Below are 23,401 nucleotides of genomic sequence, written 5' to 3' on the forward strand. Positions count from 1 at the left end.
TTAGCATGTGCTTCAGACACTGCAGTTTTCTTTACTAAACTCCAGAGAACCAAAATCTAGGACTCAGGAAGGAAAGGGAATGGTCCAAAGTGAGTTTTTTTGAGATGGGTGTGAAAGTTTTTTGCAGTAAGTTGATTAGAATGCCATCCAGCTCAGACCGTATTAAAGAACACTGCTTATAAGACCCAGAGACTCTCATCCATGGTCTGCTCCGTACCATGAAAAGCTTTCTTTTAAAAGAGAGGTCTGCCTTTGGATTAGGTGAAGCACTTTTTGACAGAGTGTTTGGGGCCAAGGATATATATAGCTGGAGAAGTGTTTCAGGCAGGAGATTGATCTTTGGGCACAGCTTGGGAAGTCAATCATCCAGTGGTGAGTCTCCGAGGAAGCAGTTCAAGTATCGTGACTGGAAAGCAGGGGATGAAGGACTACATACAAGGTTGGAAGAGAAGAAATCAGAATTTACCTAGCTGTGCTGACCTTTCTAGGCCTGCCACTGGATGTGCAGTGTCTCAACATGATACTGCAGTGCTTTTATTCCTGCGTGTCCATCATCGTAACTAACAGTCAAGGGACGTGGATGCCTTCGTTCAATACCACTGCTAACTACTAGACCCGTCAGTTCACTCAGTAGGTCTGTGTGTATATTACAGTCAAATCCAGTGTGAAAGGCATTTTGGAGCGATAAAACCCAACATTCAGAAGAGAAATCTACTGTTATGTGAGCACCTACCTACACAAACCATTTTACTGGCTTTCGTGGAATAATTATAGTCAACCAGGAAATCAGCAATGACAACATAGAAAACACACAGATGTCAGCAGCACTTTCTGATGTTTTGAAATACTTTGAACATAGCCGTTCTCAGTTAATGTTTCAGCGTGAATCTAGGGGAACATTTACTGGGTGTAAACTTAAAGTCAAAACATAAATTCAAGTCCCAATGCCTATGTGATCTTGCTTAAACGGTGTTTATCTTTTCAACATAGATGATACCAGCTTGACATTTCCCATAGGACCATTGTGAGGATAAAACTCAAGATAATATAGGTGAAGTTCTTTGTCATTGGTGAAGTTCTGTAATATATGAATGTTGGCTGGGCGCGGTGGCCGAGGCAGGTGGATCACAATGTCAAGTGTTCCAGACCAGCCTGGGCAACATAGTGAAACCCTGTCTCTACCAAAAATGCAAAAAATTGGCAGGGCATGGGGGTGGGCACCTGTAATCCCAGCTACTCGGGAGGCTGAGGCAGGAGAATCGCTTGAACCTGGGAGGCAGAGGTTGCAGTGAGCCAAGATTGCGCCATTGCACTCCATCTTGGGCAACAGTGTGAGACTCTGTCTCAATAATAATAATAATAATAAGAATAAGAATAATAATATGAATGTTAATTGCTAGGTTGTTTTAGTGTTCCTTGTAGCAGTTATTTTGGAAACATGTGAGTTCATTAAGTTGAAGAATTCCTAGAAGTCAACCCTTTTGACAAGGAAGGAAAAATATACTTACAATAATACAAAACTTTTTTTTTTCAATATGTAATAGTTCAAGCATTTCACTTGCCCCTTGTAACAAAACAATCTGTGAGGAGAAACCTGAGGATGCAGGGGCTGTTTGCATTTCCAGAGCTCAGTCATTGGGGAAGAAAATAAAATAGAAAGACAGAATGTTGAAGCAGAAGTGGCGATAAGATCCTGGGCCTCAGGGCACTTGCGACTCTGTGCCTGCCGGTGCCCTGTATACAGCAGAACTCAGTGAATGGTGACCAAGGTAGGGGTCAATGATTAGAATATTCTCTTGTTTCTGTTACTTTGTTTGTTCCAATTCTTTCCTTTCTGAGATGTCTTTTCAGAAATGGCACCCCCAATATCATTACTGTTAAATATCACTTTATAACATGATAGATAAAATGTCTCACATATATAAAAACAAAGAAAGTCATCACTCGTATTGAAAACTTAAAGTATGAAATTCTTCCGAATACTATCCATTTAAATTAAGTAAACTAAAAAGTGGGAAAATCTTGAAACCTTTCCTACCATGCTATTCTGTTGTTTCTTTGCAAATATTTACTGAGCACTTGCTGCGTGCCAGTGTTCCAGCCACTCAAGATGGATCAGTGATGAAAACCAGTGAAGATGCTCCCCTCATGCACTGCAGGCTAGCAGGGGAGTCTGAAAGTCAACAATAAGTAAATAAAAGGCTGTAGCATATTAGAAGATGATATTTTCTGAGGAAAAGAGGACAGAGTTGAGGGGGTTGGGGAGAGTAGGTTGATGGAGAGGTTTACAATTTTAAAGTGGATGGCTGGGAGACCTAACTGAGAAGGGGACATTCAAACAGGGACCTAAAACAGCTGGAGGGAAGACCGTTCCCCTGGACATTACTGCCCCAAAAGGGGTGTGACATTGAATGTACCTGTATGTCTCAAGGCTTTAAGGGGACCAGGTGGCAAGAGGAGAGAGAGCAGTTGGCAGGCATCTTTTGTTATGCTGTTAAATGTTAAGCAAAATTATTCTGCAGTAGTTTATATTTCATTAAGGAAGATTTAGAATAGAACCTTAGTTAACTATTTCTAAACTGAGCCAAATCATATACTGTTCAGAGCTGGGAGGAACTTGAGACACCCTATCATTGCTGTTCTTCACTTTATGAGAGAAAAAGCCGAAGTCCATTGAAATAATTGGTGGTATAATGGCTCAATTAGTGTACATCAGTGTTTTCAGAGACAGATGTGATGAGAAAAAATATATGTATATTGTTTTCCTTTCAGAAAGTGAAGAACACATGAAAACTTTCTTCAAAATTTTAAATATCTACATCCTCTGAAATTTTATTTTTATGTGATAAAATGTTACGTAATATAAAATTAGCCAGTTAAGCCATTTTAAGTGTACAATTCAGTGGCATTACTAACATTTACAGTGTTGTGCAACTATCACCACTATCTATCTCCAAAATATTTTCATCGCTTCAAAGAGAAATACTGTACCCATTAAGCATTAACTCCCCATTCCATTCTCCCACCAGTGCCTAGTAACCTCTAATCTGCTTACTGTTCTAGATATTTCACATAAGGGAAATCATAGATTTTTTTCACCTGGCTTCTTTCACTTAGCCTATTGTTTTCAAGGTTCATCCATGCTGTAGCATGTATCAGAACTTCATTCCTTTTTAGGGCTGAATAATATTCCATTGTGTGTAAGTAACATATTTTGTTTATCCATTCATGTGTTGACAGACACTTGAGTTGTTTCCACCTTGGGACTATTGTGAATAATGCTGTTATGAACATTGGTGTGCAAGTGTCTGAACTCCTTTACTCAGTTCTTTTAGAGATACACACACACATACAGAGGCATATATACATATATAGAGACACACATATGTGTACACACACATGCACGCATACACACTTGCACACACACACACACACACACACAGACTGAGAGAGAGAATTGCTGGGTCATATGGTCAAATCCGTGTTTAACTTTCTGAGAAACTGCCAAACTGCTTTCCACAGCAGCCGCACTAGTTTACATTCTCAACAGCAATGCACAGGGTTTCAGTTTCTCCACATCCTTCTCAGCACTTTTTATGATTATTTTCATTATTATAACCACCCTAGTAGATGTGAAGTGGTATCTCATTGTGGTTTGTATTTGTATTTCCCTGATGACCGATAATGTTGAGTATCTTTTCATGAGCTTATTGGCCATTTGTCTATCTTCCTAAAATTCTCTCAGTAACATTTTATAGTTTTCAGTGTACAAATATTTTGCCTCTTGTTCCATTTATTTCTAAGAACTTTATTTTTGATGCTTTGGTAAATGAAATTGTTTTCTTAATTTCCTTTTCAGATTGTTCATTGTTAGTATATGGAAATGTAAATATGTGCAACATTTTTATGTGTCGATTTTGTATCACGCAACTTTAGTGAATTTGTCTATTAGTTTAGACAGTGTTTTTGTGTGTGGATTCTTCAGGGCTTTCTACATATAAAATTATGTCATCTGCGAATAGAGATAATTTTACTTCTTCTTTTTCAGTGGGATGTCTTTTATTTCTTTTTCTTGCCTAACTTCTCTGGTTACAACTCTTAGTACTATACTGACTAGTAGCGGTGACTGTGGGCATCTTTGTCTTGTTCCCGATCTAAGTGAAATTTATCTAAGTGGCATGAGTGAAAAGTGTTCAACTTTCACCATTTAGTATGATGTTGGCTGTGGGTTTTTCACACGTTGTCTTTATTTTGTTGAGGGCATTCCCTTGTATTCCTGGTTTATTGAATATTTTTATCATGAAAGGGTGTTGGATTTTGTCAGATGCATTCACTGTATCAATTGATATGGTTATGTGGGTTTTATTTCTTTTATTCTATTGTTATGGTATATTACATTGATTGATTTTTATATTTTGAGCCATTCTTGCTTGCACTCCTGGGATAAATCCATTTGATCATGGTATATGATCCTTTTAATATGCTGCTAAATTTGGTTTGCTAGTAATTTCTTGAGGAGTTTACATCTATGTTCATAAGAGATATTGGTATGTGGCTTTCTTGTAGTGAGCCCCTGTGAAACTATCTTTACTTTAAACCTCTAGTTTTAATTTATCTCTTTTTTTTTCAGACGGAGTCTCACTCTGTCGCCCAGGCTGGAGTGCAGTGGCACAATCTCTGCTCACTGCAATCTCCACCTCCCGGGTTCACGCCATTCTCCTGCCTCAGCCTCCCGAGTAGCTGGGACTACAGGCGCACGCCACCACGCCCGGCTAAATTTTTGTATTTTTAGTAGAGATGGAGTTTCATTCTCAGTCTTCTGACCTCGTGATCCGCCTGCCTAGGCCTCCCAAAGTGCTGGGAATACAGGCATGAGCCACCGCGCCTGGCCTAATTTATCTCTTTAATTTTAATTTATCTCTTCAGTTTTAATTCATCTTTCTTCATTCTCATGTTATAACTTCTGAAAAAATAGGAGTGTCTGCTGGGAATGTCCTTCCTTTTTTATAAGTAAGTCAAAAATAAACTCTGCCACTTATTAGTATGGTGAGGATAAAAAGGCAGAACCCTATAAGGAGGTCAAGAATGCAGAATATTAATATGTTGATACTCTAATCCCTTTACATTCTCATTCATAGCCAAAAGTACAATGAAAATCAAATTAAATATTATATTTCATCTCTGAACCTGACCAATGTAGCCTGGTGACCATGTAGCCTGGTGTAAATTATGTTATCAAGTAAGGACTTTACTCTGTCTCCAAAAGGTTAAATAGGTCATTGATAAGAATTACGGATAAAAGAGTACTTGTCTTTCCAGGTTTCCCAGGAGAGAATGAGAAAGATCTTCTCACTGTAGTAGCTTCTTTGAATAGGCACAAGAAGTTACATCTGGCTTCATTTAAACACCACTTGCCTTCCAACTTGTTCTAAATCTTCAGAAAGGATTAATCTGAAAAGCTAATTTTGTTGGAAGTTGAGAGACATTCATGTAAATTTAAGACACTGTTTGAAACTTAATTTCCCCCCAAAATTACTCACCTTCTAGCAGTGACTGATGACAGTATCATGGTATAAAGGTACCCTTTTTTTCTGTGGCTCAGGATCATCACACACCCTGAGCTGAAGGCATACAGGCTGCACTTGCCTTGATACAAGCCAAGTACACTGCTGCTTGCATATAGACCCCAGTTTCACATTCCACACCTGGCCATTCTCAGCTCTTTCTCCAGTTTTGAAGTGTACTTTTCCTGCATGATGCTGTACAGGACTAAGGACATTGGGGATAGAGGTTTGAGAAGTATCCCTACCCCTTCCCCAGTGCCTTCCACAGACAGCACAGACGTCCTGTGCCTTTGAAGGGATGGCATTGAGCAATAACATTTATTTTTAGTCTTGCCACAGTGCTCTTTGCTCCCTCTCCACCCCAGACCCTACATAGAGCTGTGCTCCTGTTGGAGATGTCCCAGGCCTCCTTTCGAGTTGGAGATGTCCCGGGCTTCCTCCGAGCTGGAGATGCAGACAAGAGGCCACGTGCAGAACCACTGTGCTTTGGGCTCTCCTTTGCAAATGCTTCCCTCTCTGCAGCTGTAGAGGTGGAGCCTGTAGAGCCAGCTGCTGCTCAGAAGGGTCGCCCCGTGGGATTAGAATCTTTCAAGTTCTAAGATAAATTTTCTCTCCTTTCACACTGACAACTTCTCACTGTCTTCTTTTCTATTGCCATTCTCCTCTTCCTCTGCTTTCTCCTTTCCTTTTTTTTTTTTTTTTAAAGTTTCCCATCTCTGGATTCTTCTTTTACATTCTTTTGCTTCTGTGCATAGGGTCGCCCTCTTAGGAAGATTTTCAACAATTATAAATACAAACAATGTTCCTGCATGGGATGCTCAGTGCTGTACAGACTTACATTAGTCAAAATGCCTAACTGCTTCCAATCCTGCATATTCCGTCTAATTGGGAACATTTCTCCACAGTGAGTTCTATACTCTGTTGACTCTAGTTTACTGGAACTCACTAGTTTTGGAATGAGGCAAAAAAAAAAAAAAAAATACTGCCTTAAAACCCTGTCAGACCTGGGTACTTGGCAACAAATTACAGCTGAGGAGTGCCAAAGACCTGAAAATTATACCTACCTTGGTTGACAATACCTTTAAGTGTCTGTGTATTTATGACTCACTTTCTTCCATAAAGAATTTGAAGTGCCTTATGAAAGTACATACCCGAGGATAAAATAAATAGTTGAGATAATCAGGGCAAAGAGGAAATGCAGATAAGAAAATAAAACTGGAGCAAGAGTCACAAAGAGAAATGTACCCTGAACACTTGTGCAGTTGTAGAGGTGACCTGCAAGTTTGCCTCTAAGCTCCCATGGCGCCAAAGTGAAAAGTGAATTTTGACCAATTATGTAGCACATGGCATCCTTAAAATTAAAAACAATCCAGTTGTCAAGAAAAGGAAGGCTTTTCTGTTCCCAAGATCCAAAGTCATTTTCTTAAATCTAAGATCGGTTTATTTCCTGAAGCCTCCTACAGAAAGCTATGTGATAGAGTGGTCACGTCCTTCACAGGAGTCGCCAGTATTGTCTTACTAATGGAATAGGCCAATGACACAATGCAGGGGTGCGATTCAGAAGAAACAAATCGAAAGGGAACCAAAACAAAATGTTTTAAAGGTAAAATTTGATGCAACTCAGCAAATGGACACCATATCCTTTCTTGCAACCCTCCATGAAAATTGATTGTCACAGACAAACTTTTTATTAAGATGATTATGAGAATGAAAGGTTGTAGGCAGTGGTAGGCAGCTGGAGTCCAGTTGCTGTCTGTTCCCAGTGAAGGTCTGGTCCATAAGCTTTGACACACAGGTGGTGGGATTTTATGTGCCCGCAGGAATGACCCCCTCACTCACCTTAGCACTGGGTCCTCTCAGGTAGAGCCAGTCTCCTGTCTTTAGAAGAGGGTGTCCCTTCTGACAGCCACATGGGACTGAGGCTCTGGAGTCATGCATATCCCTAGCACAACCATCAGCCTTCCTTTCCCCCATCAACCTTTCAGTGTGGTCCTGCCAATCATTCACTTAGACCAGTGAACATTTCTTTTTTTTTTTTTTTTTTTTCTTTTTTTTTTTGAGACAGAGTCTCGCTCTGTGGCCCAGGCTGGAGTGCAGTGGCGTGATCTCGGCTCACTGCAAGCTCTGCCTCCCTGGTTCACGCTATTCTTCTGCCTCAGCCTCCCAAGTAGCTGGGACTACAGGTGCCTGCCACCATGCCCAGCTAATTTTTGTGTGTATATATATATATATATATATTTTTTTTTTTTTTTGGTAGAGACGGGGTTTCACCGTGTTAGCCAGGATGGTCTCAATCTCCTGACCTCGTGATCCGCCCGCCTTGGCCTCCCAAAGTGCTAGGATTACAGGCATGAGCTACCGTGCTTGGCCAACCATTTCTACATTTCTAATAAACCAGCTCTAGAACATCTGACTTTTACCAGTGTAGCTTTGCAGTGAGCCTTCTGAGAAAAGCAACTGGAAGTTGTATTTGTGAAGGTAACTATTTTTATCTTTTCAGTGAATTCTTGGATATTAGCCAATGTGATTAATGACTTTAAAGACTCACTGATGTTAAGCCATTCTGTATGGCAGTAATGGAATTGCAGGAGCAACTATCTATTGTGGCCATTTCGAATGCGAAAAACTGAATTCTCATCATCAGCATTACTCCCAGTGTGCAGCTTACCTCCTTACACAGGACAGCCCAGCCTCCCCTTGCCGTGTTCTGCAGATGTGATTTGCAGCTGGCGGTGATCTCTCTGCTCCCTCTTACCCTGCTCCATTCAGAAGCTGGGCCACATCAGGCTGGTAAAGCAAGTCCTCCTTTACTCTGAGACATATTACAGTGGAGCCTAGACTGCCATCATAGTGGCAGCCATGGGGCTCCCTCTTATGTGAAGTTCGTTCACCCTTTTCCTGAGCCATGTTTCTCACCTGTACCGCGTGGCAGTGCATGCGTGGGTCTGGCCTCTTCAGGACTGCTGTGCTTGGCAGCTCCCTGGCTCAGCTGGGAGGAAGATAGCAAATGGGAAATTTCTGTTTTTCCATAACTTTATGATAATTCAATTTTGGACTCATACCTTTATTTCTTACTGTTTCTGATATTTCTATTTTGACAAACATCATAAAATGTAGATTTACCTTTTAGATGGTATTTATTCCCTTCAATGCTTTTACTTCTGAGCATTTTGTGATCATTTCCATTTCCCATCTGTGAAACTGGTATTCAGTGTCTAGCAAGCAATGAATGAAGCAGTTAGTGCATTTTTTCTTCTTCCGTACGCCTTTAGCCTCCCAACCCTTAATTGTGAACATTGTGTAAACTCTGCTTTTCAGAACGCCAGCCCTTTTTTATTTTTCTCTGAGACATCATTCATTTGCACTGTCGTATCTTCAGCTTTGTGCTGTGAGAATGACTCAAAGAATCCACTATATGGGAAGCACATGTTCTTCTCATTAGCACAGATATATGTCTAAAACTCGTTTATGGAGTAGACAATACTGTGTATGACATTGTGTAGGGACTGTTTTCTCAGAACTCTCAGGTTTAGATGGGAAGAGAGACTTATAAATGTGATAGTTGCTTATAGAAATATGTACAGCGTGTTTGTCATGGGGAAATGAAGGTAAACTTAATGCTTCAGGGTCAGAGGAAGAATCTCACAGTCAGAATACTTCAGTGAAGTTTTAGAGGACCATGAGAGGTTACTTTAGGAGAGGGACAAGTGTTAGGAAGATCCGCTATATTATGACAATGACATATGATGTTTAGAGAACTGTGGATAATCCGAGGTGCTGGGCCCCGCACCGGGTGTGAGGGGCCTTTGGTGTTGTTGTTAGGGGTTATATTTTGTTTCCCAGTCGTGATTCTCAGCTTGCAGTCTGCAGATTCCTAGGGGTCTATGGATCAGCACTTAGAATATGTAAGAGTTTGCTATGGAACGTCTTAACTTTGTGGGTTTAAATATATATATAAGCTATATAGGCATATTCTATATCATTTAAATCAGCGCACCTCAAAGTGTGGTGCTCAGAATGGTGCTGATCCACAAACTATCAGTTTCCAGTTCACAAAGAGATAACCACAGATGCTGAGAGTGAGCGTTTAGAAACTTACAGCAATTTGACTTGGTACTGCCGTGTCATTCAAGTGTAGTATGTTTGAATTGCCAGTTTGTTGAAGTAGTATTACACACAACAGAATTCACTTTTAAAACATAGCTAGATGAGTTTTGAAGGATATATACAGTCATGTAAACACCTCACAATCAAGATAGAGAAAATTTCCATCTCCCGGAAAAGTTCTCTCATGTCCTACCAATCTGTTATCTGTCTCTATAGTTTCACTTTGTCTAGAATGTCATGTGAATTGAATTCATATTGTAGATAATCTTTAGTGACTAATCTCTTTTTGTTAAACATAATTCTTTTGAGATTCATGTATTTTGTTCTGTATAGGAATAAGTTATTTTTATTACTAGGTCATATTCTGCTATCAGAAAAGGGTCCTGATCCAGACCCCAAGAGAGTGTTCTTGGATCTTGTGTGAAAAAGAATTCGGGGCAAGTCCACAGTGTAAAGTGAAAGCAAGTTTATTAAGACGGTAAAGAAACAAAAGAATGGCTACTCCATAGACAGAGCAGTGGCATGGGCTGTTCCACTGCATAATACTTAGGGTTATCTCTTGATTATATGCTAAACAAGAGGTGGATTATTCATGAGTTTTCCAGGAAAGGGGCAGGCAATTCCCAGAAGTGAGGGTTCCTCCCCCTTTTAGAGTATATAGCGTAGTTTCCAGACATTGCCATGGCATTCGTAAACTGTCATTGCGCTGGTGGGAATGTCTTTTAGCATGCCGATGCATTAAAATTAGCATATAACCAGCAATGAGGAGGACCACAGGCCACTTTTGTCACCATCTTGGATTTGGTGGGTTTTGGTCTGCTTCTTTACCATATCCTGTTTTCTCAGCAGGGTTTTTGTGACCTGTATCTTGTGATACCACCCCTGCTGACCTCCTGTCTCATTCTGTGACTGAGAATGCCTCACCTCCTGGGAATGCAGCCCAGCAGGTCTCATCCTCATTTTACCCAGCCCCTGCTCAAGATGGAGTCACTCTGGTTCAGATGCCTTTGACAATTCTACTATATGAATATACCACAATTTCTCCATTCACTGGTTGATGGACATTTGGGGTGTTTCGGGGTTGGGCTATTCTGAAGTAAGCTGTGATGAACATTGATATATTGGACTTTCAGTGCACATGTTTCCATATCTTAGGTAAATACTTAGGAACGGAATTGCTGTGTCATATGCTAAGTGTCTGTTTCAGGGTTTCCCTGTTTCGTGTTTTGGGTTGGATAATTCTTTGTTGTGGGAAACCATTCCATCCATTATGGGATCTTTAGCAACATCTTTGACCTCTACCCACTAGATGTCACGATGCTCCCCACTCCCAGTTTTAATCACCAAAAATGTCTTCAGACCTTACTAAATGTCCCGTAGTGGCTAAAATTGCCCCCAGTTGAGAAATGTTGGTTTATTGTAAAAAACTACCAAACTGTTTTTGAAACTACCGAAGTGGTTTTATCATTCCCACCCAATAATTTACGAGTTCCAGTTTTAATTTGTCACATCTTAATTTTTATTCATTTAAATATATTTTCTGATTTCCCTTGTGATGACTTCTTTGGCTCATGTGTTACTTAGAGAAGTATGTTGTTTAATTTCCCAATATTTGGGAGATTTTTCAGATATTCTTCTGTTGATTTCTGATTTATTTGCATTTGGACATAGAACTTTTTTTGTACAATTTCAATCCTTTTAAATATTTGAAATGTATTTTGTGTTCCAGAATATGGTCTGTGTGAATGACCCATGTACACTTGAAAAGAATGTCAATTATGTTGTTGTTGAGTGGAATGTCATGTGCATAATTTTATATGCGACCAAATTATCAGCCTGTGATGTGCTGGAAATTTTTAAAAAGTTCTTTGCTAATGACCAGTGCGTCTCGATCTATCTGTAGCTTATAGCCTGTGTTCCCGTTTGTCTTGATGATTGCCTTGATGCCAAGTGATAACCACAGGTGCTGGTGTTTCACTTATAATGAAGCCTTTTCCCTCCTGGACTTTGCACATCTAATCCTGAAGCTCCATGAACGTTCTGGTTCAGCTAGAGCGAATGGGGATTTGTGAAACAATTGTGAGGGTTTTGTTGTTGTTGTTTTCTCGCTCTGTGGCCCAAGCTGGAGTGCTGTGGCATAATTTCAGCTCACTGCTGAAATTGAACCTCCACCGCCCAGGTTCAAGCAGTTTTCTTGCCTCAGCCTCCCAAGTAGCTGGGATTACAGGCACACGCCACCATGCCGGGCTAAATTTTGTACTTTTAGTAGAGACTGGGTTTCACTGTTGGCCAGGCTGGTCTTGAACTCCTGACCTCGTGATCCGCCAGCCTCGGCCTCCCAAAGTTCTGGGATTACAGGCATGAGCCACCGCTCCCGGCCAAGTTTTTTATGTTTTAGGAAAACATTAAATGCAAAGTAGAAATGAGAACAAAATGTTTCTTGTGGCTCATTGAGACGAGTCCTGCCCGTATGTCCAGAATCCACTCCTCAGCCTTCCCGTGCTGCATCCCTTCCCTTTGCTATTGAAGAAACTCCTTCAGTCTGGAATTTCCTATCACTTTTCTCTACATTTTGAATGGGGATTAGTTATGTTTGTTTGTTTGCTTTTTTTTTTTTTTTTCTGGGTAACAAATTACACTTAGCGGCCTAACATAGCACAAATTGACTATATCATAATATCCTTTCATGAGGAGCCTGGCTATGGATTGATAAGGTCCCCTGATCAGGATCTTTCCAGGTTGAAATCAAGGCGGAGGCAGGGCTGTGTTCTCTGAAGCTGGGGTCCTATCATCAGCTCACTTCAGCTGTTGGGAGAATTTCTTCCGTCCCCCTGTAGAAGTGAAGTTCCCATTTTCTCGCTGGCTGCTGGTGCCTCTCTGAGCTCCTTTAGGACTTCTCAAGGGCCCGAGCCATGCGGCCTCTTCACAGCCAGGAGGGGGATCTCTCTCCAATAGGCCAAGATGGAGTCTTAGATAAAAAGTAAAGCAGTCACAGGCTTACATTCCCATCCTGTTCCTAGATCCCACCCATACTCAACGGGAGGAGTTTACACAAGGCATGTGCATGCAGGGTGGGAGTCTCAGAGGCCGTCTCAGCCTACCACAGGATCCTACTCATCTGTTAGAGTCCCGTTGGAATTATATTCCTTTCATGAGCTCATTTCATAAGCTTTCCAGCAGTGTGAATTGCTCCCTTGCCTGCCTTCATTCTGCAGTTTCTATCTTCCCTTTTACACTGCCTCAGTTTGTGAAGTAAACCCTTCTAATTCATGGCATTGACACAATCTGAGCAGGACCCTCTATCTTTGGAGTAGGTGGTGCTAGATATGCCCCTCATCTGGGCTTGCTTGTATTCTCTGCAATGCTGAAGTAGCTTTTGCTAAGAATAAGCATTATGGTGTTTAATAAAGCTGAGGTTCTTAAAGGCATGACATATGCACTTTCTTAATGTAAGTTCATTCTAAACATGTTATGGCTAGTATGGCATGTTTTGAATGTATCTCATTATCTACTACACTTAAGGACAGAGACCGTCTTTACTTTCCACTCCGTAACCTATATACAGTGGGCTAAATGTTTGAATCAGAGCAAGCAAAGACTACAGAAAAATCGTAACTCAGTTCAGGAACCAGTGCTTCAGAACGCCTAGAATTTAATCAGAAATGAAAGACAGTACTCCAGACAGTGTGACTTCAGAATGCTTTCATGAGGGCAGTCAGGAATATGGAAATGAAAAAGCGTGGAAGATTGGGCACCTTCATGGATGTCTTTGTAGCGGCTGCCCAGTGCCTTGGCCACTGTGGGCATCTAATTAGTGTCACTGATAACTATCTGGGAGTGGTATGAACCTATCCAATCTCAATACTTTTTAAAAACAACTATTTTGTTTCCTAATCATAGCTGGTGCTCAAGACCGAATTGGCTGGGCTTTTGGCCTAGGATTGGAAAGGCTAGCCATGATCCTCTACGACATCCCTGATATCCGTCTCTTCTGGTGTGAGGATGAGCGCTTCCTGAAGCAGTTCCGTGTATCCAACATTAATCAGAAGGTGAAGTTTCAGGTAAGATGACTTGGAAGAACTGAATAGATAATAATAAAAATGGCCGTCAAGGATCGACAGGATCATGTACTTGAAAGCCATTGAATTTTATTTTATTTTATTTTTATTTTACTTTAAATTCTGGGATACATGCGCAGAACGTGCAGGTTTGTTACATAGGTATACGTGTGCCATGGTGGTTTGCTGCACCTGTCAACCTGTCATCTAGGTTTTAAGCCCCTCATGCATTAGGTATTTGTCCTAATGCTCTGCCTCCCCTTGCCTGCCACCCCCCAACAGGCCCCGGTGTGTGATGTTCCCCTCCCTGTGTCCATGTGTTCTCGTTGTTCAACTCCAGCTTATGAGTGAGAACATGTGGTGTTTGGTTTTCTGTTTCTCTGTTAGTTTGCTGAGAATGATGGTTTCCAGCTTCATCCATGTTCCTGCAAAGGACATGAACTTATTCTTTTTTATGGCTGCATGAATTTTAAATAATGTGAATTTGTAAAGAAGTTCCTGGCCAGGCGCGGTGGCTCATGTCTTTAATCTCAGCACTTTGGGAGGCCAAGACGGGTGGATCACCTGAGGTCAAGAGTTCAAGACCAGCCTAGTCAACATGGTGAAACCCTGTCTCTACTAAAAATACAAAAATTAGCTGGGCATGGTGGCACGCACCTGTAGTCCCAGCTACTTGGGAGGCTGAGGCAGGAGAATCACTTGAACCCAGGAGGCGGAGGTTGCAGTCAGCTGAGATCGTGCCGTTGCACTCCAGCCTGGGCAAAAAGAGTGAAACTCTGTCTCAAAAAAAAAAAGAAGTTCCTAAATAGAGGTCCATAAACACAAAAGGGGTTTATAAACCTTCAGAAATTTTATGCAAGAGAAAAGATATTTGTCAATATTATTAGTCTAAGCAGAGAACCAATTTTGTACTTTTTTTTTTTTAAGACAGCATCTCACTCTGTCGCCCGGGCTGGAGTGCAGTACTGTGATCTCGGCTCACTGCAACCTGCGCCTCCTGGGTTCAAGCAATTCTCCTGCCTCAGCCTCCTGAGCAGCTGGGATTACAGGCGCCCACCACTACGCCCAGCTAATTTTTTGTATTTTTAGTAGAGACGGGGTTTCACCATGTTGGCCAGGCTGGTCTCAAACTCCTGACCTTGTGATTCGCCCGCCTTGGCCTCCCAAAGTGCTGGGATTACAGGCGTGAGCCACCGCGCCCAGCCCTCATCTAGTATCTTGTCCAACAATTCTACTCCATTCATTTTTCGGATTGAAGCTGCATATATGTTAGACCATTTGATCCTGTGCCATAGAACTCTGATGAAAGGTTTTTTTAATTAACGATTTTCTTTTCGTGTGTGCATTATTTTTGATAATTTTTATTGTCTTCTCTTTGGGTTGCTAATATTTTTTTTTTCCTGTTTTGTCCAAGTAACTATTAAGCCCATCCAGTGAATTAATCATTCCCCAGATAACTGTATTTATCAATTCTAGAATTTGCATTTGCTTCCTTTTTAGAGTTTTCATTTATCTACTGAAATGCTTGATCTTTTCATCCATTTCATCCATTCTTCCTTAAATTCTTTCACATATTCATAATGGTTATTTTATTTTATTTTATTTTATTTTTTTTTATTTTATTTTGAGACGGAGACTTGCTCTGTTCCCCAGGCTGGAGTGCAATGGCGTGATCTCGGCTCACTGCAACCTCTGCCTCCTGGATTCAAGCAATTCTCCCACCTCAGCCTCCCGAGTAGCTAGGATTACCGGCATGCACCACCATGCCTGGCTAACTTTTGTATTTTTAGTAGATACAGGGTTTCACCATGTTGGCCAGGCTGGTCTTGAACTCCTGACCTCAGGTGATCCACCCGCCTTGGCCTCCCGAAGTGCTGGGATTACAGGTATGAACCACTGCGCCCAGCCTCATAATGGTTATTTTAAAGTACTTGTCTTTTAATTCCAACCATGTGGTTATCTAGTGTTCTTTTGTTGTGGTTGTTTTCCCTTCCTAATCATGGCTTACATTTTTCCTGCTTCTTCACTTGTCTTTTTTTTTTTTTTTTTTATTGTGTTTGAATGGACAAAGACGGAGGTAGATAAAAATTTATCCCCAGAAAGCCTTATGCTTTCTACCTTCTGGCTGCTAAGGTGACTAGGCCAGATCTTTTTGTTCTAATCAGGACTTGAGTTGAATTTCACATCTGATTTCCTCTTGATGGTGAGATCTAGCCCTGCCTGCAGCAGAGTTTGGGATCTAACCATGTGAGATCACAGGATCTCTTTCTGCTTTCCATCCACTTACCAGTTTCTTCCACCACCAGCATTTGTAAGCAGAAATATTATGAAGGAGAATTGGCTGGCAGTGAGGGTTAGCTCTGTTTCTCCATTTTCCAATCTGCCATGCCAGCCCATGCTTGGCTCATGCAAGTGTGGCTCATTTCTTCTTATTCCAACAAAATGTCTTTGCCAGTAGCAGGCTAGCTCTTCTGCCTACTCATGCCCCAGCGGTGAAAGCAGCCATCAGTGTCTGTCTACCTAGAAGGGCTCATCTCTCTCTGGAGTTATACTTATTTATATTTGTGTACAGACCTTTTCAACTGTATTAGTCCATTTTCATGCTGCTGATAAAGATATACCCGAGACTGGGAAGAAAAAGAGATTTAATTGGGCTTACAGTTCCACATGGCTGGGGAGGCCTCAGAATCATGGTGGTGGGCGAAAGGCTCTTCTTACATGGCGGCAGCAAGAGAAAATGAGGAAGAAGCAAAAGCAGAAACCCCTGATAAACCCATCAGATTTTGTGAGACTTAATCACTATCAGGAGAATAGCACAGGAAAGACCGGCCCCTGGGATCCCATTACCTCCACCTGAATTGCCCCCACAACATGCGGGAATTCTGGGAGATACAATTGAAGTTGAGATTTGGGTGGGGACACAGCCAAGCCATATCATCAACTTTAAGGACAGGTATGATTTTTGTGAATGTATTTTTTTATTGTTACAGTGAAGCACACTGATTTTGTGTGTGTGCCCATCTGCATCTTAAACCTTCCTATGTGTATATGTATATGTGCATATATTTTTGGTTTTACCTTATGAGGACTTTTTTTTTTTTGAGACGGAGTCTCGCTCTGTCACCCAAGCTGGAGTGCAGTGGCGCAATCTCGGCTCACTGCAAGCTCCGCCTCCCGGGTTCAAGCCATTCTCCTGCCTCAGCCTCTCTGACTAGCTGGGACTACAGGCACCCGCCACCACGCCTGGCTAATTTTTTGTATTTTTTAGTAGAGACGGGGTTTCACCGTGGTCTCGATCTCCTGACCTCGTGATCTGCCCGCCTCGGCCTCCCAAACTATGAGGACTTTTAAAAACTTCTACTTGAATAATTATGTTTTATTTTAGCATCAATTTCCTTGTAGGCTAATTTGAAATAAAGCTGTATCTAATTCACAATAAAACCTGGCTAAGGCTGTAACTTTTTCTCATTCTTTTTTTAACATATTGTCAGTTATTTAATCAGCAAACATTTATAGAACACCAACATTGTGTAGAATGGTGTGCTCAACACCACGGTGTGACAAATAAAGATGAAAAACACAGTTGCCACCATAATTAAGTGGCTCAAATTCAATTTTAAGTGTACTTACAACAATCTTTTTTTATGAGACATGTAGTCAGAAATAGACTCTTGATCTCTTGTACTAAATGTCATTTTTTTCTCCTTTCTGCCTTCAAATTTGAAAGCCAATATATGCATACCTGCACTAATATATAATTTTTATAGTTGTCTTTGTGTAACAAACTTAAGAACTTCTAATGGGGCAGTTAGGATTTGTATATTCATATTTAGTATATGTTCATAAAATACTTTGTGTAGATTATAGATCATACTATTACCTACGTATTCACTTATAATTAGTATCTGTTCTTGTTAGTTTCCTGTTGCTTAGGTAACCAGTTACCACAAATCTAGTAGCTTGAAACAACATGTATTTATTATTTTACAGTTCTAGAGGTCAGAAAACCAAAATCCACCCAACTGGGCTAAAGTTAAGGTGTCAGCAGGGCTGGCTCCTTCTGTAGGCTCTCGGGGGAATCCACCTTCTTGATTTTTCTGGCTTTTTTTTTTTTAATATACTTTAAGTTCTAGGGTACATGTGCACAACGTGCAGGTTTGTAACATATGTATACATGTGCAGTGTTGGTTTGCTGCACCCATTAACTCATCATTTACATTAGGTATTTCTCCTAATGTTATCCCTCCCCCTTTCCCCCACCCCACGACAGACCCTGGTGTGTGATGTTCCCCGCCCTGTGTCCAAGTGTTCTCGTTGTTCAGTTCCCAGCTATGAGTGAGAACATGCATTATTTGGTTTTCTGTCCTTGCGAACTATCACCTTTTCTGGCTTTTAAAGGCCATCCTCAGTCCTTGGATCATAGCCATGCATCATGTTGCCTTTTCTGTCTGCTTCCATCTTTTGTCACATTGCCTTCTCTTTGACCTTTGCTTCTTTCTTTTAAGGACCCTTATGATTATATCAGGCCTTGCTGGGTAATTCAGGATAATCTTCCCATCTCAAAATACTTCTTTTAAAGTAATCCTTTAATACAAATTAATTCTCTAATACAAAAGGAAATGTAAATTTCCTTTTGAATGTAAGGTAACATATTTCTAGGTTACAGGGATTAGGACATAGATATCTTTGGGTAGGGTTGGGGGCATTTTTCAGTCTACCACAGTGTTCCCTTTGACCCCTAAAGATTCACGTCTGTCTTTTGTAAAATACATTCAGCCTATCCCAAGGTCCCACAAACTCTGAACCCATTGCAAAATCAACTCAGAATCCAAAATGTCATCTAAATATCATTAGCCCCTAAGTCCCATTTCATCATTTAATTATCTAAAGCTGGTTTATGTGACACTCTGGGTATGATTCATCCTGGGGCGAAATTCCTCTCCACCTTTGCACCTGAAGCAAGGTACCTACTCCCAAAATACAATGAGTAGGATAGGCATTGGAGAATACTCATGACATTTCCATTCAAAAAGGGAGAAAATGAAAGGAGAAGAAAAAGAATCACTGGTTCCAAGCTATTTCAAAATTCAGCCATTAGGTTTCAAGGCCTGGGGATAATTCTCTATGGCCCTTGGCTTCACCTTTTTGACCTGTATTTCTACCCTCTAAAATATCCTTCTTTTTTAAAGTTCATTTATTTATTTATGAGACCAAGTCTTGCTCTGTCATCAGGCTGGAGCCCAGTGGTGCCATCACGGCTCACTGCAACCTCCACCTCCCCAGCTCACATCTCAGCCCCCCGAGTAGCTGGTACTACAAGCACATGCTACCACACCCGGCCAATTTTTTGTATTTTTAGTAGAGAAGGTGTCTTGCCATGTTGCCCAGGCTGTTCTTCAGCTCCTGGGCTCAAGCAGTCTGCCTGCCTTGGCCTCCCACAGTGTCAGGGTTACAGGCATGATGAGCCACTGTGCCTAACCTCCTTTTTTATTAAGGGTGGCATGTATATGCAGGTGAGTTGTTTTATTACCTTGGCTTTTGCCTGAAGAATTTGGGGAGTCAAATAGCCTTCTTTCTTTCCTTTTCTTTTTGTTCTTTTCTTTTATCCCTCTCAATTCCAGCTGACAGTGTTCCTGATGGTAAATCATTCTCAAAACCTCGTGGCTCTCCCATGTATATCATAGGGATTCATTCCATTACACAAGAGGCTCCTCTGCAGATCTTTCTTGAATAATTCATAGCTATTTTTGGCTTCCGCTGAGATGCCTGAGGGGATCCTTGAATCATATGCTTACTTTCTTCAAAGAGCCCTCTGTGTCACTAAATACCCTGATCCTTCGAAACTTCTGAGGCATTACCAAAGGGTTGTATAGCTGCACTCATGGCTTTCTCTCCAGAGCACTTTTCTTTCAGTGAAACCCCGAACTTTTTGTCTTTTTCAGTCTAGATAGGCTAAGAATTTCCCAAATTGTCTAATCTTGCTTCTCTTTGCATAGCGGTTCTCTTAATTTGTCTGTTTTCTCCTGCAAGAATAAAGCAGGCTGCATTTTCACTGTTTGCCTGGAAATTTCCTCAGCTAAATATCCAAGTTCATTGTTTACAAGTTTTGCTTTCCATTTCCAATTCATCTAATTCTGCCGCTATGAATGAACAAGAATCCCCTTTCCTCTACCTTCCACTAACATGTTCCTCATTTCCTCGTGAGCCCTTACCAGCAGGGCTTTTGACATCTGTATTTCTACCACCAGTATGTTGATGAATATTTGGATATTCTCAGACAGAATAGGTTTTCTCTACCATGCTCCTCACTTTTTCCTTGCCTGTCAGAGTCTGTAACATCCATATTTCTACAAGAGTCTTTTCAAGGCAAAATAGCCATTTAATATCATGGTGCTCCAAGTTGTCTACTACCCATTGACCAATTCCAAGGCTAATTCCACATTTTTATGTATTTGTTGCAAGCAATACCTCACTTCCAGATACAAAAATATGTATTAGTTTCTTGTTGCTGCTATAATAAATTACCACAAATTTGGAAGCTTAAAACAACGTGAGCTTATTATTTTATGTCTTTGGAGGACAGAAATCCAGAATCAGCCTGATTGGCCTAAGGTAAAGGTGTCAGCAGGGCTGGTTCCTTCCGGAGGCTCTGGGGGAGAATCTGTTCCCTTGCCTTTGCCCGTCTAGAGACAGTCCTCAGTTCTTGGCTTATGACAGCATCACATGCCTTCCCCCAAGCCCTGCCACTTTCTTCTGTAAACACCTTACCCTGTCTCTCAATTTTTGCCTCCCTCTTCGAAGGACTCTTCCGATTACATGGAACCCACCAGGATATTCAGAATAATCACCTCATCTGAACATCCTTCCTTAATTATAGCTATAAAGATCTTTCTTAATATAGGATAACATATTCACAGGTTCCAGGGAGTAAGACATGGATATCTTTGGAAGGGGGCTATTATTTAGCCTATCACTTGTGCCATTTTATATCCTATTTCATCATGACAGATTGCTTGCCTTCAGATATAATAGAGTGGTTTGTCTTTAGGGATAAAAAATACGGATAGAACTAAAGTGTTAGCCATTTTCAACTATTTATGTAGAGTAGTCATATTTACATATATTAGAGGGGACTGTGTTGACAGAAAACTTGTTTTATCACTACAGTTGACCTGCCTTGAGAAAAATACTTAAAATGATTGTAATCCTCTGCAATCCCAGAGGTGGGGTGAGAAAATGGGGAAAAGGCCTGCTGGCAGCTAAGAACTTGTGGATCCCCTGGCCAGGAAACTCTGGAAGCCATTTGGGAATCCTATTGTGCAAGAAGCAGAAATTTCTCTTCCTTGGTCTCCTTTCAGGCCCTCCTAAGTTATGTTCTAGGCCGTGTTGGCTTCTGTGGTGTCTTTCTCTGTGTGGCCTCCACATCCTGTCCTGTACATCTTTCTGTCCAGCTGTGGGGCACTCTCCTGGGTGCTAGCAACAGTCTCTGATTGATGGGACCCTGATTCCTCACCTGTGCGACTCTTTTCCTGAATACCTTGAAACCCAGTGTTTAAATCTAGTCAGTAAGAAACTCAAGTTAAAATGTGATTTTAATTTTTGATTTTCATTTTACATATTTTGAATTAAGTGCTTTGCCTACCATGGCTTTCTTTAACCAACCTGGATCTGTGCTTGAGATAAGTGGGTCAACAATATGGTTATTCTGTTATGCAAGTGATATCTTGTTCTGTCCATCACTGTAACTTCCCATGCTGTATTCATTCTGAGTGTTTGGGTCTTTGTTGTATATACTCCTGCCAACTCCCCTGAAGCAAAATTTGCTGTTTCAGTGCATTGAACTGAATATTCAATAATAAAACTTTAATTTATGCTTTGTTTTTTAAACAGTCTAAAATTATGAATTCAATATTTAGTCCTACACAGAGCGGTACTTATTGAAAATTACTCAACATTGTACATTTTACTTACAGATTTTATTTAGAACTTACTAATTCTGTGTCTATCCATGGTGGCTTACAAGGTCAGTCCTCATTGGATGAAATAATTCAGCATTGTTGGCTGTTATCTTTTTCCCAGTTAAAGGGTTTTACTGGCTGTCTTCTGAGGCCACAGACTATAATATTTCTAATCCTGAATGGGGTCTCAAATACTTATCACTGCAACAGGAGTAGATGAGAATGGATGGGTAGTGGCTGCAAACGTATGATACTATACTCTATCCAAGATGATAATACTTGTAATTAGTAGTTAATACTTACTTCAGCCTTACTCTGTGTCAAGCACTGTTATAAAGGCTTTCCATGTTGTTATTTAATTTTCTCAGTAACCGTCTGAGTTTGGGCGCTGTTATTCTTGCTGTGTTATACGTGAGAAAGTTGTAGCAGAGCCATCATCTCAATGGCATTGTTATATTATGTATGTGGCTCAATCAGGGCTTCCAGAAGCCATTCCCTAAAGTTTAACCTGAGTATAAAACTCATAGGTGGATTATTCAGAGCCAAAGGATTTAAATTTTTTTAACAAATCTAAAAATCAGTATACAGTTTACAGAAAAATACAGCATGAAGTTTAAATGATCTAATCTATGAACTTACTGGTTTGTAGGCTGCAAGTATTAATGCTTTCTCAAACTTCAACGTGCAGGTGAATCCCTGGTGGAGCTTGTTAAAATGCAGATTCTAATTCAGTGGGTCTGGGATGGGGCCTGGGATTCTGCATTTCTAACAGTTTCCCAGGTTAAACTCATGCTGCTGGTCCACAAGCCACACTCTGAATCAAAGTAATAATGGTTAAAATTATTTAGCTTGTCAGGGTCTCAGCTACATCGTTGTTCAATTAGATGGTAAAAGATGGTCTGACTAGGTGGTGAAACCCACTTCCTTCTCTGTTGCACTCTCATTTTGAGTATAACTGTTATAATAAGCAGGTCTGTCATTTGATACCTTTGGCACTCAATCTTGAAACTATTTTCTTTCTTTTTGCCCTAAATTTTATTTCCATGGATTTCCAACAGTTGTAAAACTATTACACTTGTTTTTTGGATTAACTGCTGAAACTCCTTCCTTCCTTTCTTCCTTCCTCCCTTGTATTTTTCAAGGTGAGGGAACTATGTGAATAACTCATTTAGTTTAAATGCACATTTTTAAAAATTATACTTAAGTCAGAGATTTGCTTGTGCACGTTAATTTGTAACAGGAAAGTGTTAGTATTTACTTCAGAAAAAAAGAAGCTAAAGACAAAGAAAGAAGAGAAAGGGCAAAGAATTTGGAAGCATCAGCAGGAGGGACAGTTACTATGAAAGAGTTTGTATCAATTAGGTCATCTCTGAGGTCAGTCATGCCTAGAGTCCCAGGGAAAACTCTGGGTCAGAGTTCATCCTTGCTGTTTCTATGGTAGCAAGCATCAGCCTTGAGTGCTGCATGATATGAGGCCTGGGGGGTTCTTAAGGCCAGGGCTGGCTCTTTTATGCCTTATAGCAATCACAATTCAATACACTATTCACCTGTACGTTAATTTGTTGAGGACCTTATAATACTTGCCATTTGTTGAATGCTGTGTGTAAGCCATTGAGCTTAATACTTTGCCTCTGTTACAGCTTTTATGCATCACAGTGGATGAGGTGAGTACTATAAATCCATGTTACAGATGATGAAAATGAGGCTTAGCACC

The 23,401-nt window shown here is 40.7% G+C and overlaps 1 protein-coding gene across 1 annotated transcript in view; it reads left to right on the forward strand.

Annotated features, from left to right (window-relative positions):
• Positions 1–23,401, forward strand: part of FARS2 (phenylalanyl-tRNA synthetase 2, mitochondrial) — a 512,610-nt gene that overhangs the window by 285,072 nt on the left and 204,137 nt on the right. Inside the window, exon 5 of the mRNA XM_030817258.1 lies at positions 13,572–13,732. Within this exon, the coding sequence (XP_030673118.1) occupies positions 13,572–13,732 (161 nt within the window). The remainder of the gene's footprint in view (positions 1–13,571; positions 13,733–23,401) is intronic.

Source organism: Nomascus leucogenys, chromosome 8, assembly GCF_006542625.1.
Source record: "Nomascus leucogenys isolate Asia chromosome 8, Asia_NLE_v1, whole genome shotgun sequence".
Classification (NCBI taxonomy): domain Eukaryota; kingdom Metazoa; phylum Chordata; class Mammalia; order Primates; family Hylobatidae; genus Nomascus; species Nomascus leucogenys.